The sequence below is a fragment of the Rana temporaria genome, chromosome 6, assembly GCF_905171775.1.
Source record: "Rana temporaria chromosome 6, aRanTem1.1, whole genome shotgun sequence".
NCBI lineage: Eukaryota > Metazoa > Chordata > Amphibia > Anura > Ranidae > Rana > Rana temporaria.
The window spans coordinates 182,839,570-182,857,564 of NC_053494.1; the positions used below are offsets into that span (position 1 = coordinate 182,839,570).

The following is a 17,995-nucleotide window of genomic DNA, read 5'->3' on the forward strand; positions in this document are numbered from 1 at the left end:
AAACTTTGCTACTTAAAAATCCCCATAGGCAACGTTTTAAATATTTTTACTGGTTATGGCCAGGATTCAGAAAGAATCGCGTATCTTTAGGCGGGCATAGCGCATCTCATATACGCAACGCCGCCGTAAATTAGAGAGGCGAGTACCGTATTCAGAAAGAACTTGCGCCCTAAGTTACGGCGGCGTAGCGTAAATGGGCCGGCGTAAGCCCGCGTAATTCAAATGAACAAGGCAGTGGGCGTGTTGTATTGAAATGAGCCGTGACCCCATGCAAATGAGGGGCCGAACGAACGGCGCATGCGCCGCCCGTGGACGTATCCCAGTGCGCATGCTCAGAATCACGTTGCAAATACTCAATGCTTTCGACATGAACGTAACCTACGCCCAGCCCCATTCACGTACGACTTACGCAAACAACGTATACCACGTAAAATTCGACGCTGTTCCAAAGTCCATACTTAACATTGGTTGCGCCTCATATAGCAGGGGTAACTTTACGCCTACAAAACACCTTACGCAAACAACGTATATCAAGGCGATGGGCGCAAGTACGTTTGTGAATCGGCGTATCTAGCTCATCTGCATATTCTACATGTAAATCTATGGAAGCGCCCCTAGCGGCCAGCGTAAATATGCACCCAAGATACGACGGCGTAAGAGACTTACATCGGTCGGATTTTGGCCAAATTCCGGCGTATCTGATTCTTTGAATCAGGCACCAAGATACGAAGGCACACATTCGGACTTACGACGGCGTAGCTGGAGATACGCCGTCGTAAGTCCTTTGTGAATCCAGGCCAATATGTTTTTAGTTACAGAGGAGGTCTAGGGCCAAAATAATTGCTCTCAATCTAACGTTTGCAGAGATATCTCACATGTGTGGCTTGAACACCGTTTTCATATGTGGGTGGGACTTACGTGTGCGTTCGCTTCTGCATGCGAGCACACGGGGACAGGGGCGCTTTAAAAAATATATATATTTTATTGTTCACTTTACTTTACTTTATTTTAGTTTGACACGTTTTTCCGCAAAAAAAAAAAAAATTTGATCACTTTTATTCCTATTACAGGGAATGTAAACATCCCTTGTAATAGGAATATAGCATGACAGGTCCTCTTTACAGTGAGATATGGGGTCAATAAGACCCCACATCTCACCTCTAGGCTGGGAAGACTGAAAAAAAAAAAACAATCCTGGCTTCGATCGTAGCGTTGAGTCGGTAGAAGCAGGAGGGGGCAGAGTATTGCAGGGTAATGCAGGGTATTGCAGAGTATTGCGGGGTATTGCAGAGTATTGCGGGGATTGCAGAGTATTGCAGAGTATTGCGGGGTATTGTAGAGTATTGCGGGGTATTGCAGAGTATTGCGGGGATTGCAGAGTATTGCAGAGTATTGCGGGGTATTGTAGAGTATTGCGGGGTATTGCAGAGTATTGCGGGGTATTGCAGAATATTGCGGGGTATTTCGGGGTATTGCAGAGTATTGCGGGGATTGCAGAGTATTGCAGAGTATTGCGGGGTATTGTAGAGTATTGCGGGGTATTGCAGAGTATTGCGGGGATTGCAGAGTATTGCAGAGTATTGCGGGGTATTGTAGAGTATTGCGGGGTATTGCAGAGTATTGCGGGGTATTGCAGAATATTGCGGGGTATTTCGGGGTATTGCAGAGTATTGCGGGGTATTGCGGGGTATTGCAGAGTATTGCAGGGATGGCTGAGCAGGGATGGATGGATGGCTGGATCTGTGACTGCATTTGTCACAGATCCAGCCTGCTCGGTGATGGGGTAAAGGAGGACCACGGTATCACCGAGCGGTATAGCCCGCTGTAATAGCATAACATTTAACTTTTCTCTGCTTTCCTCGTTCTCTCACACAGCCCTGCCTCCTCCTAACCCCGCGCCTGTATGACAGAACGCATGCCAGCATTGGACTCGCATTCCGTCTATTACAGGCGCGGGGTTAGGAGGAGGCGGGGCTGTGTGAGAGAACGAGGAAAGCAGAGAAAAGTTAAATGTTATGCTATTACAGCAGGATATACCGCTCGGCGATACCGCGGTCCTCCTTTACCCCAATGCTCTCTGCCATAGACGATCGCTGGAAAAAACAGCTCCCAAATTAACAACGGCCGCCAGCGGTGCTCGCCCCCCCCTCTCCCAGGCAGCCCAGCTCCTCGCCAGACCTCATTTTCCACTTTCAAAATGCGAGTAGGCGAGTGGAAAATTTGAGGTCTATAATATACTATTTTCTAATCAACTCAAAACTAAAAGAAAAGTTATATAATAAATATATACAGCTTACATATACAAACAACTTAAATTTTAGCCCTTAAGGAGGAGCTAGAGTGTTTTTTTTCTAAACAAACTGGGCTTTGCTTCAACATGAACTTTGGAGCCGCCCCTATCCACACAGACTTTTAATCACAATGTTTCTCTTGGTATATGCCATCATTGCAAGTCTGGGCCTGTAAAATAATTTGTACAAAAATAACCCTACAGGCCCAGATTGCTGATTTGGCAATTTTTGTAGATGTCATCATCATAGTTACATATTAGTTTCTGTTGAATTAAGACAACAGTCTGTCCAGTTCAACCTGTGCTTGTGTGTGTGTGTGTTTGTGTAGATAATCATTTGCCATATCCCTGTATATTGTGTTTGCTAAGATGCACATCCAAGAGCCTTTTAAAACCATAGTTCCTGCTAACACCACCAATTGTGGAAGAGAGTTGAACATCCTTACCGCTCTGAGAGTGAAAAACCCCCTACCCAGCTTAAGGTTAGGCTCTCTTCCAGTCTCATTGTGTGGCCCCGTGTCCTCTTGCACTCCCTGGGACTGAAAAGTTTCACAATTATGCTGAGATCACCATTGAGATATTTGTATATCACTATCGTTTCTCCTCTCAAGTGTCTCTTCTCCAAGGAGAACAAATTTATTGCCTGTAGTCGTTCCTCGTAGTTGAGGTCCTTGACTCCCCATATTCATTTTGTTGCCCTTCTCTGGACTCTATCCAGCTCCAGCACAACCCTTCTGGGAATTGGTGATCAGAACTGGACGGAATACTCCAGATGCGGCCGAACCAGAGTTTTATAAAGTGGTAGGATTAAAGTTTTATCTCTGGAGTATATCCCCTTTTTTATGCATGCTAATATTCTGCCAGTTTTGCTTGCTGCAGCTTGACATTGCATGCTATTGCACAGTCTGTCTTTTACTAGGACCCCCAGACCTTTCTCAGTCCCGGAATCCCCCAGGGATTGTCTACCTAGTGACTAACTTGTGTTTACATTTTTAACCCCCAAGTGCATTACCTTACATCAGTGGTCATCAACCCTGTCCTCAGGGAACACTAAGGCCCCGTACACACGAGGAGACATGTCCGATGAAAACGGTCCGCGGACCGTTTTCATCGGACATGTCTCCTGGGAGCTTTTGGTCTGATGTGTGTACACACCATCAGACCAAAATCCCCGCGGACAGAGAACGCGGTGACGTAGAAGACACCGACGTTCTCAAACACGGAAGTGCAATGCTTCCATGCATGCGTCGAATCAATTCGACGCATGCGCGGGATTTCGGGACGCTGGTTACACGTCATAACCAGCGGACATGTCCGATTAGGTGAACTAACCATCGGACATGTCCGACGGACATGTTTCCAGCGGACAAGTTTCTTAGCATGCTAAGAAACTTTTGTCCGCTGGAAACCTGTCCGCTAGGCCGTACACATGGTCGGACATGTCCGCGGAAACTGGACCAGTTTCAGCGGACATGTTCGACCGTGTGTATGCCGCCTAACAGACCAGGTTTTGAAGATAACTGAAATACATCAGGGGTGATATCATTTGCTGCTCAGTGATTGCAGTATTCTAGTCTGCATCTCCCCAAGGTAATCCATAGAACCTGGCCTGTTAGGGGCCCTGAGGACATTGTTGATGACCACTGCCTTACATCATTATCAAGCAATAAAGGTAACTTCCAGCATTGTCTACTTGCCAGTCTGGGCCTGTAAAATTATTCCTACAAAAACATCCCTCCTGGCTAAGACTGCTGATCTGCATATTTTTATAACTGCCATCACCGCCAGGTAACTGCCAGACTTTTCGAATTGCCAGTCTGGACTTGTAGAATTATCTCTATAAAAATAGCCCAATGGCTCAGACTACTGATTTGGCAACATTGGTAGATGCCATAATTTCTAGTATTAATGGAAGTTGCCGGTATTGCCTACTTGCCAGTCTGGGCTTAAAGGGGTTGTAAAGGTTAGTTTTTTAATTTCTAAATAGGTTCCTTTAAGCTAGTGCATTGTTGGTTCACTTACCTTTTCCTTCAATTTCCCTTCTAAATGTTTTTTTTCTTTGTCTGAATTTCGCACTTCCTGTTCCTCCTCAGTAAGTTTTCCCCCATCATCCGAGCGGTGGATAGTCAGCCAGAACAGCTTACTGAGGAGGAACAGGAAGTGCGAAATTCAGACCAAGAAAACAAAGAAAAAAAACATTTAGGCCCGGATTCACAGACAGCAGGCGCACATTACGCCGCCGTAACGCAAATTATATATGCTACGCCAACGCAGCGCAGAGAGGCAAGCATGGAATTCACCAAGCCAGTGCTCCCTACGCTGCCCTGGGTTTCGAAGGCGTACGCTGGCGTAGGTGAAAGTGGGCGTGAGCCATGCAAATGAGGCGTGACCCCATGCAAATGATGGGCCGAGCGACAGACAGATACGTATCACGAACTGCGCATGCGCCGAGACGTGGACGCATCCCCTTGCGCATGCTCACAACCACGTCGGAAACAACTGCCTAAAATATGCCGGATCACTGCGTATGGCGTGAACGTAACCTACGCCCAGCCAGACACGTCCAACGTAAAATACGCCGGCTTGTGTTCCCTGGTGCTGAGTTACACCTCCTTTATGTGGAATAACTTTACGCCGGACGTACAACTTACGCGCACTGCGTCGGGCGCACGTATGTTCGTGAATTGCTGTATTTCACTCATTTGCATATTTGAATGGGTAATCAATGGGAGCCCAAACATGTGTCCAGCCTGAATGTACGCCCACCCTACGCCGGCGTAGGCAAGTTACGTCGGCGGGATGAAGCCTGTTTTTAGGCACATCTTAGTTTGTGGGTCTGGCGCACAGATACGCCAGGCGCACATTTGCACTACGTCGGCGTAAAGTGATTTACGTCGGCGTAAGTGCTTTGTGAATCCGGACCACAGAAGGGAAATGGAAGGAAAAGGTAAGTGAACCAACAATGCACTAGCTTAAAGGAACCTGTTTAAAAAATAAAAAACGAACCTTTACAACCCCTTTAAGGGCAATTTTGTGGCACTTTCGCCATTTTGCTGTCATTTGGATCTTTATTGGATGTTTATTTACCATGAATACTGTTGTCAGGATGAACTCAAACTTGTATTTCCTGCATCTGTCAATTCTGGGCTTCTAATCAGCCATGGCTTTTATTTATATGAATCAGAATAAATTCCTGGAACAGAGGCCGGGGTCTCTACTAATGACTCAACAAGATTATGATGATCAGAACTGGAGATATAGTAATAAAAAATAAATCTAAATATTGGTCTTGGAAATTGACTCATTTCAGTATTGAAAGTTCTTACTCATAATCACATTTATTATGCAGACAGATGAGAACCTGCAGAACATGCAATTTTATATAACGTCTTTCTCTTTGGCCCTAGTGATAAGTGATGAGGACAGCTTTATTTCTTCATGTTGCTTTAACCACTTAAGCCCCAGACCATTTGGCTGGCCAAAGACCAGGCCACTTTTTGCGATTCGGCACTGCGTCGCTTTAACTGACAATTGTTCGTGCGACGTGGCTCCCAAACAAAACTTACGTCCCTTTTTGCCCACAAATATAACTTTTTATTTGGTGGTATTTATTTATTTACCTCTGCAGTTTTTATTTTTTGCACTATAAACAAGAATAGAGCGACAATTTTGAAAAAAAATCAATATTTTTTACTTTTTGCTATAATAATTATCCCCCCAAAAATATGTAAATTTTCTTCAGTTTAGGCCGATATGTATTCTCCTACATATTTTTTGGTAAAAAAATCGCAATATGCGTTTATTGATTGGTTTGCGCACAAGTTATAGCAAAAGTTATACCGTCTACAAAATAGGGGATAGTTTTATGGCATTTTTATTAATATATATTTTTTTTACTAGTAATGGCGATCAGCGATTTTTATCGTGACTGCGACATTATGGCAGACACATCGGACACTTTTGACACCAATTTGGGACCATTGTCATTTTTTACAGCGAACAGTGCTATAAAAATGCACTGATTACTGTAAAAATTACACTGGCAGTGAAGGGGTTAACCTGAAGGGGGCACTGAAGGGGTTAAGTGTGTCCTAGGGAGTGATTCTAACTGTTAGGGGGCGTGGCTATGAGTGACACATTACTGATCGCTGCTCCTGATGAGAGGGAGCATTCAATCAGTGACATGTCACTAGGAAGAACGGGGAGATGTTGTGATTACACCACTGACATCTCCCCTTTCTTCAGCTCTGTGACACGATCGCGGGACACCGGCGGACATTGAGTGACGTTGTGTCCGCCGATGTGTGCACGACCACATGGCGGCAAATTAAAGGGGACATACCTGTAAGGTGCATACTAGCTCATTATGCCTTTTGCCTTTCAGGTGTAAAAAAAAAAGTTTGGAGTTTCGTGCTCGCCCCCTCCCTTGGACTACAGGAGAGTCAGGATGCTCTCTACGTTGCAGATAGAGAAAGGAGCTGTGTGTTAGTGGGCGCCCTGACTCTCCTGTAGTCCAAGGGAGGGGCGAGCACGACACTCCACACCAGGGAGAAAGCCTTGCATTACTGTGTGGAGTTACAGACAGAAGAACAGGAAGTGAGGATTTCTCAGAAGAAATAAGGACATTTAAAAGCAAAATGGAAGGATGAGGTAAGTGAAGGAGGACTGCACTAAGGTAAAGGAGGCTATTTAGGGGGAAAAAAATTGTACCTTTACAACCCCTTTAATTCGAAAAACATTTTTCATTCTTTTCCTTTGAATTTTTCTAAATGCAACATGTTCTTCGATTTGCTTATCGCAGATTTTAGAACTCCCGGAAGTCAGCTATCACTGTAGTTCTGGGAGCCTGGTGCTGGACCTTCTGATTACAAAGTATTGTTTTATTACAGGTACTTATATAGCGCTGTCAATTTACACAGCACTTTTTATATATATTGTACATTTACATCAGTCCCTGTCATGTGTGCAGGGGGTGTTCCTGGTGTGCCTGGGCACACCCTAATCACTTTGTGTGGTGCCGATTCCCCCTACTGCCCTCGCCCCCCCCCCCCTTGTTGGCCCCCTCGCATTTCAGTGCTGCTGGCTTTTCTCCTCTCCCCCGGTTGCTGCGGGGGATGTTTTAGGATGGAGAGTGGGGGAACAGGATAGCAAATATGTAATTTACCGGCCCCTTCCTTTTCTAAATGAACACACTCCCTCACTGTGTCCATTCATAATGGAAGCATAGCACACTGTGTTTACTATGCTTCAGTTTTTGAATAGACAGGAGAACAGGAAGCTGATCAGCACAGAACACTTCCCATTCATCTGCCGTCCAGTGCAGCTGAGGCTGCAGAGAAAGGAATGCGTGTTTGAGCTTTGAGGTGCACACCCTAATGTAATAGGCTGCGCACACCTATGGTCCCTGTCCTCAAGGAGCTTGCAATCTAAAGGTCCCTAACTCATTCATACTCATACTTGGGCCAATTTAGACAGGAGCCAAGTAACCTCCCAGCATGTCTTTGGCTTGCAGGAGGAAACCGACGTACCCGGAGGAAACCCATGCAAGCACAGGGAGAACATGTCAAAGATCACCGGACACAGTGTTGCCTCTGCACACCTTATTCAAGCCTAAATGCCATACTACTGTGTCACAAATGCGTGTTTCTGTTCTGAGCCCCATACAAGGCTGCTTTCACCCTTATGTGCTGCGGTTTACCTGCATCGTTGGTGCATCAGGGACTTTCCTGGATTAGCTCATATTATATGGTTTTGGTAAATCTGAAGACAAAAATCTGCAGAAGATCTAATAGTGTGTATATTAAAGTGGAGGTCCAGTGTAAAAAAATAAATAAAAAAAAAGCCTCAAAAAATAAAAATAAATATATGCTTACCAGAAATTGCTGTTACTAGGCAGATTGTTCTAATCTTCCGCGGTGAGGTTCTGTGTTCTCCTCCGCGCAAAGCCTCCTGGGAAATGGAGGCGCGCTGCCTTCTGAGACAGACAGGATGGTGTTCCCATTCACAATTAGCCGCGCGACTCGCGCACTCGCGAGACGCGTGCACTCGCGCATGCGCAGTAGGAAACGGGCAGTGAAGTCGTAAGGCTTCACTGCCTGTTACCCTTAGTGAGGATGGCGGCGCCGGGACCAGCCACGATCGACGGATCGGCCTCGGCCGGCCGACTTCGCGGGCAACCTTGACAGGTAAGTGTGCTTATTAAAAGTCAGCAGCTACAAGTGGTCCTCTAAGTTTTAAGTTAGGAGGTGTGCTATTGGCTGGATCAACAAGTAAAAAAAAGAAGAAAGAAACCTTCTGCAGCCACCACATTTTAGAGATGTAACATATTCCATTTTTTTTGTTTTCAGCTTTTGATACAATTTAGTTGTAGTATCTGATATCTGCAGTGAAGGGTGAGAGGAGCACATGAATGTAATGTGGTGGGAAATTGTGTGGTTTGCGGGGGAGTAGACGGAAGCTGAGTGTGACAGTATGATACGCTGAACACTAACCTTTGCTATATTTGTCAAAAGTATTGGGACACCTGCCTTTACACACACATAAACTTGAATGGCATCCCAGTCTTAGTCCGTAGGGTTCAATATTGAGTTGGCCCACCCTTTGCAACTATAACGGCTTCAACTCTTCTGGGAAGGCTGTCCACAAGGTTTAGGAGTGTCTATGGGAATGTTTGACCATTCTTCCAGAAAAGCATTTGGGAGGTCAGGGACTGATGTTGGATGAGAAGGCCTGGTTCACAGTCTCCACTAAATTATCCCAAAGGTGTTCTATTAGGTTAAATTTAGGACTCTGTGCAGGCCAGTCAAGTTCCTCCACCCCAACCTCGCTCATCCATGTCTTTATGGACCTTGCTTTATCCATGTCTTTAATAGCATTCCAGTTACACTGTTACCACTAATATATATAATATATTTCTGAGTGTCTCAGCTCTCCATTGGGGACATTGCAGTCTTTTTGTTACTATAGTATACATAGGGTTGCCACCTTTTCTTTCAGCCAAACCCAAGCCTGGCAGAGTAGTAATGCAGTGCTCATAGCGTGCCACAGCAAACAGTGGGTGTGACTAAATTTCTCTTGCTGACATCATCTGCCCGCCAGTGATGCCAAACCTGCCCCCAGACAGCTGCCCGAAGCTCTTTGGATGGCAACAGATTTGTGTGTGTGACTATCTTGGTTACTTGGTGAGCCAAAGCCTGAGCCAAAGTCAGTCTGCCCGAAACCCGGACACATAATTCAAAACCCGGACTGTCCGGGTCAATCCCGGGCAGGTGACAACCCTAAGTATACAAGAGGACCATTGGCATGATGGCTCAAATACCTAAACTATCTATTTAATTTGTATCCAATCAAGCAGTCCATTGCACTTCATAGGTGTTGGTAGATCTAAGGGAGATTGTATATGTGTGTGGTGAGCTTTCAGTCACATCTGCATCTTTGGCCCATATAGACTTAGCTTTGATCCTAACCTGTCAGGTAAATGCAGAAATATGCAAAATGTACCTGGCTGCAAGTCATATTGTAGCAGGTGTGCATTACTTTATGCGTGTTTTGATCCTAAACTGTGTAATCTCACCCTTCTCCACCTTTTACCATGAAGAACCCCTTCAAATAATTTTCACAGCTGGGTGCGCACTGCACATATGTGAGTCGCACTGCTCTCTCCTAGTGGGCAGGCAATCTTCTGGGACCTGTGACTTGTCCCTGAAGATTGCAGAGAGGGAAGGAGGAAGTGGGAACAGCATCATTGTCAGTCTGGGGGGGAGGGGAGTGTTAAATATACTAGCAGATTTCAATACAATAACAAATTGAAGGCAAACTCAAGCTCACACTTTATAATCAGTTACAGCATTCCGTTTTTTTTTCCTTTTGGGATAAAGGTTTTACAATTAATACATAAAAGCTGGCCATTGTAAGCACCTCTGCCAGTGTTGCATGGTCTCATCCATGTAAACTGATACATTCTGCTGGAGAGCTTCTGAAAAACAGCAGTTACTGGCTGAATCACCAGATGAAAATAGAAGAAAGAAAGCCTTAAAAAAAGAAAATGAATGCAGCCATCACATATAAGAATTGGCGACCTGCAATATAATACATGTTTGATTGTGGGTTAACAGAGATATTAAAGGCAGATTACTATTTTTTTTGCAATGTTATACTTACCTGCTCTGTGTAGTGGTTTTTCACAGAGCAGCCCCGATCCTCCTTTTCTCAGGTCCCCCGTCTGAGCTCCTGGCCCCTCCCTCTTGCCTAGTCCCCCCATAACAATTAGCTTGCTATGGGGGCACCCAAGCAGGCTCGCTCCTGAACCACTGCTCTGTGTGTCCATGCACACACAGAGCTTGGCTTAGCTCCAGCCCCACTCTCTCCTCATTGGCTCACTGGCTACAACTGACAGTAGCAGGAGCCAATGGCTACCGCTGCTGTCTGTAAAAACCAGTGACACACCTCCATCCCTACAATATGCAACAAAACAGAAAGCTCGCCCTGGGACTTTAAATAACAACAGTAAATACATTATATATTTATTCCAGTGAAAGTAGTACAAGCATTGATATCATCAATAAAAGCCAATTCATACGGCATACATATAAATAGGTAGAGTAGAAGGATGGTACATATATGTGTAAACAATCATATAGCATACAGGCATCAGGTGTACCCGACGCGTTTCGCGAGGCCCAGCTCGCTCTTCAGGGGTAGATGCGTATGAAATGTACCTAGGGTGAAAGGATACAATGTGGGTGTGTGGCATGATATTAGTATTTTAGGCAGAGGGTAAGGCCTATTTGATAAGACCCCAATACTTACCACTACACATGACCGAACCAGCGGATGTGTAGCTTCCAGACAGCGGCAACAGGCGTCTCGCCAGGGAGCTGAGGAGGCGGAGCCAAACAAGACCCCACCCAGGGCAAATTGGAGGAAAAGCATCGCAAGGATAGAAAGATTCACAAAGCACTTAAGCCGACGTATAACAAGTTACGCCGACGTAAGTGCAAATGTGCGCCGTCGTATCTGTGCGCCAGACCCACGAACAGATATGCGCCTAAAAACAGGCTACACCCTGCCGACGTAACTTGCTTCCGCCGGCGTAGGGTGGGCGCACATTTAGGCTGGGCCATGGTGCCGCTCCCATTGATTAGCCATTCAAACATGCAAATGAGGGAAATACGGCGATTCACGAACCTGCGTTTGCCCGACGCATGCTACGCGAGGTGCGCGTAAGTTGTACGTCCGGCGTAAAGTTATTATTAGGTTACGTTCACGCCGTACGCAGTGATCTGGCGTAGCTTAGGCAGTTGTGCCGGCGTGGTTGTGAGCAGGCGTGGGGGGGGGCTGTGTGCATGCGCAGTTCGTGATACATACCTGTCTGGTGCTCGGCCCATCATTTGCATGGGGTCACGCCTCATTTGCATGGGGCACGCCCACTTCCACCTACGCCGGCATACGCCTTCGAAACCCACGCCACGCTGGCGCAGCGTTGGGAGCACTGGCTTGCTGAATTCAATACTATCCTCTCTGCGCTGCGTTGGCGTAGCGTACATTGGTTACTCTACGGCAGCGTAATGTGTGCCTTGCTCTCTGTGAATCTGGGCCAAAGTGTGTATCCCTAATGGTCTCACTGTGTCCATGGTACGTATTTGCTGTAAACACACTGCTGCTGTCTCAGCCAATGAGAAGGGGAAGACCCAGGAGAGCTGAGGCTCTCATGCACATCACTGGATCGGGATCGGGGTCAGGTAAGTATTAGGGGGGCTGGGGCGGGTTGCTGCAAAGAAAACATGAAGGTAAAGAATCTTACAGCCACTTTAACCTCCCCAAATACTAAATGGATTATATGTATATATTATGGGATATCAAGCTGTTATCCAATGTCATTTATATTGATTATTGTATTCATTATCATTATATGATTGTTTTACCAGGAATGCTTCATTCAAAGTCCCACCAATTCCCCCCTTTTTTCAAAGAGGAGAATGACAAATGACAGCGGACTTCTCATGGTGCATGTTGGGCAGGTAATGCTGTGAAAGGGTTAATGCTCTCCTGGTATCACTAAAGTTTTACTCGCTTTACATAGGAAACCACAAAGAATACATTTCCGTTCTCATTACCAGCAGGCGTTGTAATTTTATTTTTTTTCTTTCTACAGCAGTCATGTCTTGTCTCTAAGCGAAATTAGCTTGAAGACCCAAAATGTCTATTACCACCGGTCATAGGACCCCGGAGGGTGAGGGACCCAAGTTGGGCAGTTTCGTCCTCAGTCACTTAGAAGCTTGTTCTAAAACCTTGCTGAGTCCTGCCTTGGATGGGAACCAAAGTTACAGCTTGGCAGGTGCATTGGCCACACTCCCACGGGCACACAAGCAGGTAAGTTTAATCCTCAATATTAATATTTCATAAAGAATAAATGGGAAATTGGATGCCCTGGAGTTACTGAAGGATGCCAACAAGGCCAGACAATTTACTGGCACGATACCTGAAATTTACTGGCGCAGCCACGTTTTTACTGGCATTTCACAAAAGTTACTCAATTACATTTTTAGGTGCAAATTTCAGTATTTAGGCTACAAACAAGTACGCTAGGCAAATAGCAATGTGATTTAAGGTAGATATTAAGGTAAACAAAACATATTTTTGTTATTTTCTATATAAGGGAAAATGATTTAGTCACATCACCCCCTGCCTCCATCCCCCTCTGCCACCAACACCCCCTGCCTTCACCCCCCTCTGCGGTGCCAGAATCTCCCCCTGCCTCCAATCTCCCTCTGCCTCCAATCTCCCCCTGCCTCCAATCTCCCCCAGGCCCCCTGCCCCCTATCACCCCCTGCCTCCATCATACCCTGTCTCCATCACCCTCTGCGGTGCCACCAACAACCCCTGTCTTCATCTCCCACCCTCTGCAGTTCCACCATCCCCCTCTGCGGTGCCACCAATTACCCCCTGCCACTAACACCCCCTGCCTCCAATCTCCCCTGCCTCCAATCTCCCTCTGCCTCCATTGCACCCTGCCTCCATCCCCCTCTGCGGTGCCACCTCAGCCACCATCACCCTCTGCCTCTAATCACCCCCTGCCTCCAAACTCCATGCGCAGTTCCAAGCCAAACCGATCTCGGCTATTTTTACTGGCACATTCCCGCAACCACGAACATTTACGAACGGGGGGAAAAGGTGCCCGTTTTTACAAACTGTCCGTAAAAATACGGACGGTTGGCAACACTGCAACGAGGCAGTTTGGGACTTGTCCTCAGCAACATAAAGGATGTAAGTTGTCATAGCTAGAACTAGATATTAACCTTTATTGTTTTATATTCTTTTCCATCTAATGCTATTTTGTCAATCGTTTTACCCCAGAGGAACCCTTGAAATCATTTTCAGGTATAGGGGAACCCCTGTTAAAAACAAATGATGGGGTGGCAGTGGGAAAAATACTGTTACATTATGGGCAGTGGGAGGAACGCCACCCTTACTGGCTTAAAAAAAAAATCATTAGTGCCAATGGTTCTTCCATGTAACCCTGGTCGAAGAACTATGCAGCCACCATGAAATGGGTGGGCAATCAGTCACAGCTCAAGGAACCCCTTACAACCTCTGGAGGAATGCTAGGAATCTACAGAACCCTGGCTGGGAATGGCCGGCCTAATGTAACCAATATCTATAAACTGTACCTCACTCTAAACTGATGATAAATGCTGGCTAGCTCTACCCATTTACTTCGGGCAGTTTCACAATTTCTGAAGAATGTTCTATTAGCTGATGGGCCTGTAGGAGTCTAGAGGAGATCTATGACACCCTGGAGGAGTAATGATGACAATTCCCAAAATTTCTAGCTAAGAGGTACTTGACGTGATTGTAGATGTATTAGTGCAATTGTGACAGAGAAAATCGAGTACTGTCCGTGATACTTTTTTTATTTGCACTAACATACAATTTTTCAGGACAAGCTTTCGGGGTGTTTCCCCTTCTCCAAGCAGTACTGAGGTAGAAGAGATGTAAGCTTCCTTCACGCTGGTGGCATATTTGCTGCCCTCTAAAAAGCGATCTGCGTTGGTGGAGGGGGGGGGGGTATAGAAGCAGTTGACAGGCATTCAGTAGGTGATCCCGCTACCTATGGAATGTCTGTTTTTTTCATACTAAAAATTAAGCTGAGAATTTGGCTCACAGGGATGTGATCCCATTGAGCTCAATGGGAGAGTTTGACAGGTAGTGCTGCCTATCAAACTCTACAGCCTGAGTTAAAAATGCAGCGGCTGGGGCGTGTACAGCCCTGTCAGGCTGTAATTTTAGCATTTGGATGGGCAGCCGGGGGCAGTAAAACTGAAGCTTGAAAGCCTGTTTTTACCATCCCCCAAGCTGTCCCTGTGAAGGAGCACTTAAAGAGTAGGGATGAGATTCGTATTCGTATGTTCGATCGTTCGTCGAAATACGAACAAAATGGGTCGTTCGCACCAAATTCGAGTTACGTTTCACAGACCATAATTCACTGCGGCATCACTGGCTGATGATTGGCCAAGAATGCACTATGACCCGCATGCTTGGCCAATCACAGCTTGCAAAAAACGGAGAGCCATAATTGGCCAAAGCCAGGGTGGCTTTGGCCAATTATGGCTCAGGGGGTTTAGTACACGCCCCACACTATAAAAGGCCGCCTGCAGGTCGGCCTTGTGTAGTGTGTTGCGGTGGTTGAGAGGACAGAGAGAGTGTCATTTTTTGCAGGGAGATAGAGCAGGCAGGCTAGTCAGTTAATGTTACAGTGTGTAGAGGATATATATACATCCCAGGTGTTGTACATATATTTATACACTGTATAGTTTAGCTAGATCAGTTCTTCCTAATTTACTGGCAGGCAGGTGATTGTGCTAGCTGCAGTATTCTTACATGGTTTATTGCCTGTGTCCTCTGTAGTTTGCACCTATAACTACTTGGTGTGTACTGGCCGTGTGCTCTGTAGTTTGCACCTATAGCTACTTGGTGTGTACTGGCCGTGTGCTCTGTAGTTTGCACCTAAAGCTACTTGGTGTGTACTGGCCGTGTGCTCTGTAGTTTGCACCTAAAGATTCAGGAGCAGTGATTTTAATGATGCTTAAATAAAAAAATAAAAAAATGAAAAATTCCTTTAAATATTGTACAGTACCTGCTGGGTGTCTATAGTATGCCTGTGAAAACGTCTTTGAGAACCCGGGTCTTGCCCCAGGGAACATGTATCAATGAAAAAAAAGTTTTAAAAACGGTAGTTTTTTCAGGAGTCCTGAAAAAAACGACCGTTCCTTCTCCCCACCCAATGACACCAACAATGGGGCACAATTCTTCTCACTGACACCAAAGATGGTGCATAATTCCTTCCACTAACACTGGGTCATGATTTCTGCCACTGACACCAACAATGGGGCACTATTCCTTCCACTGACACCAATGATGGGGCATAATTTCTTCCACTGACAACAAAAAATTGGCACTATTTCTCCCACTGAACAAAACAATTTCTCCCCTGAATACCAAAGATCGGGCATTGTTTACCCCCACTTGCCACAGTCCGGCCCCCCTAAAGTCTAAAGCACAGTAAACTGGCCTTTTGTTTAGTAAGTTTGGAGACCCCTATTCTAGAGCTAAGATTCTAAAAATACTCCACTTGACAGTCAAGCAGTTAGCATTTAGGAAAGAGAGGTCGTTAATGGCAATTTACATATATCTCTCTGAATAGTTTTCCTTTAAGCTGAGCTCAGATATGGCCATTCAACTATTAACCACTTACTCACCGCCCTATAGACGAAAGACGTCTACAAGGCGGTTCCTTAACTCTGGGAGGACGTCCATGGACCTCCTCCCAGAATCGCGCTCCCGCACGCCTCCTGGGGCGCGCACACGGGAATGTCCGTGACCGCCGGGTCCGGAGGACCCGGCGCATCACGGATCACGGTAAATCGGCGCTGATAGCAGCGGTTTACCACGTGATGGCTCCGTCCAATGACGGAGCGATCACTTGTAAACAAACCGGCGTCATGTGTGAGAGGACGAACGGTACAGTGTGAGAGGAGAGGGGAGAGAGCGGATGTAGCACGAGTGCTGTGGGCTGGATCTGACAAATGCAGTCACAGATCCAGCCATCCATCCCTGCTCAGCCATCCCTGCCCCATACTAAGACTACTCTACTGTGCAATACTCTGCAATACCCCACAATACTCTGCAATACCCCACACTACTCTGCAATACCCCACAATACTCTGCAATACCCCACACTACTCTGCAATACCCCACACTACTCTGCAACACCCCACAATACTCTGCAATACCCCACAATACCCTGCAACGTCGCCTATGGGGATTTTTAAGTAGCGAAGTTTGGCACTATTCCACGAGCGTGTGCAATTTTGAAGGGTGACATGTTGGGTATCTATTTACTCGGCGTAACTTCATCTTTCACATTATGCAAAAGAATGAAGAAAAAATACTAAATTTGCTAAATTTTATAACAGAAACAAAGAAAAATTCATTTTTTTTACAGAATTTTCAGTATTTTTTCTCTTCTAGCGCAAAAAATAAAAAACCCAACAGTGATTAAATACCACCAAAAGAAAGCTCTATTTGTGTGGAAAAAAGGACGAAAATTTCATTTGGGTACAATGTTGTATGACTAAGTAATTGTCATTCAAATTGTGAGAACACCGAAAGCTGAAAATTGGTCTGGTTATTAACCACTTGCTTACTGGGCACATAAACCCCCTTCGTTCCCAGGCGAAATCTCAGCGTCCGGCACTGCGTCGCTTTAACTGACAATTGCGCGGTCGTGCGACGTGGCTCCCAAACAAAATTGGCATCCTTTTTTCCCCACAAATAGAGCTTTCTTTTGGTGGTATTTGATCACCTCTGCGGTTTTTATTTTTTGCGCTATAAACAAAAAAAGAGCAACAATTTAAAAAAAATATATATTTTTTTTACTTGTTGCTATAATAAATATCCCAATTTTTTTTTAAAAAACTATTTTTTTTCTCAGTTAAGGCCGATACGTATTTTTCTACGTATTTTTGTAAAAAAAAAAAAAAAATCGCAATAAGCGACTGGTTTGCGCAAAGGTTATAGCGCCTACAAAATGGGGAACAGAATTATGATTTTTTTTATTATTTTTTTTTTTACTAGTAATGGCGGCGATCTGCGATTTTTATTGGGACTGGGATATTGCGGCGGACGTATCGGACACTTTTGACACAAATTTGGCGCCATTCACATTTATACGGCGAGCAGTGCTATAAAAATGCACGAATTACTGTATAAATGTGACTGGCAGGGAAGGGGTTAACACTAGGGGGTGAGGAAGGGGTTAAATGTGTAGCCTGGGTGTGTTATAACTGTGTGGGGGGAGGGGGGGTGACTGGGGGAGGGGACCGATGCTGTGTCCCTATGTACAAGGGACACAGATCGGTCTCCTCTCCTCTGACAGCACGTGGAGCTCTGTGTTTACACACAGAGCTCCACGTCCCTGCTGTCACCTGCCGTGTCACCGACGATCGCGTGTACCCGGCGGACATCGCGGCCGCCAGGTACACGCATCGGGTCTTCGGCGATGCGTCGGGACAGTTTTTACCCGCCGCGCGCCACCCAGTGGCGCGCGCGGGTAATGCACATAAAGGCCGTTTTTAAACGGCCACTTGGCACTTGAGAGCCGCGCTGCGGACGTATTTCGTCTATAGCGCGGATCTCAAGTGGTTA

General features: G+C 45.8%; 1 protein-coding gene across 1 annotated transcript in view; it reads left to right on the forward strand.

Annotated features, from left to right (window-relative positions):
- Positions 1 to 12,445: 12,445 nt before the first annotated feature.
- LOC120944095 (cytohesin 1 interacting protein) overlaps positions 12,446 to 17,995 on the forward strand; it is a 67,837-nt gene continuing 62,287 nt past the window's right edge. The window contains exon 1 of the mRNA XM_040357930.1: positions 12,446 to 12,661. Within this exon, the coding sequence (XP_040213864.1) occupies positions 12,488 to 12,661 (174 nt within the window). The 5' untranslated portion in view covers positions 12,446 to 12,487. The remainder of the gene's footprint in view (positions 12,662 to 17,995) is intronic.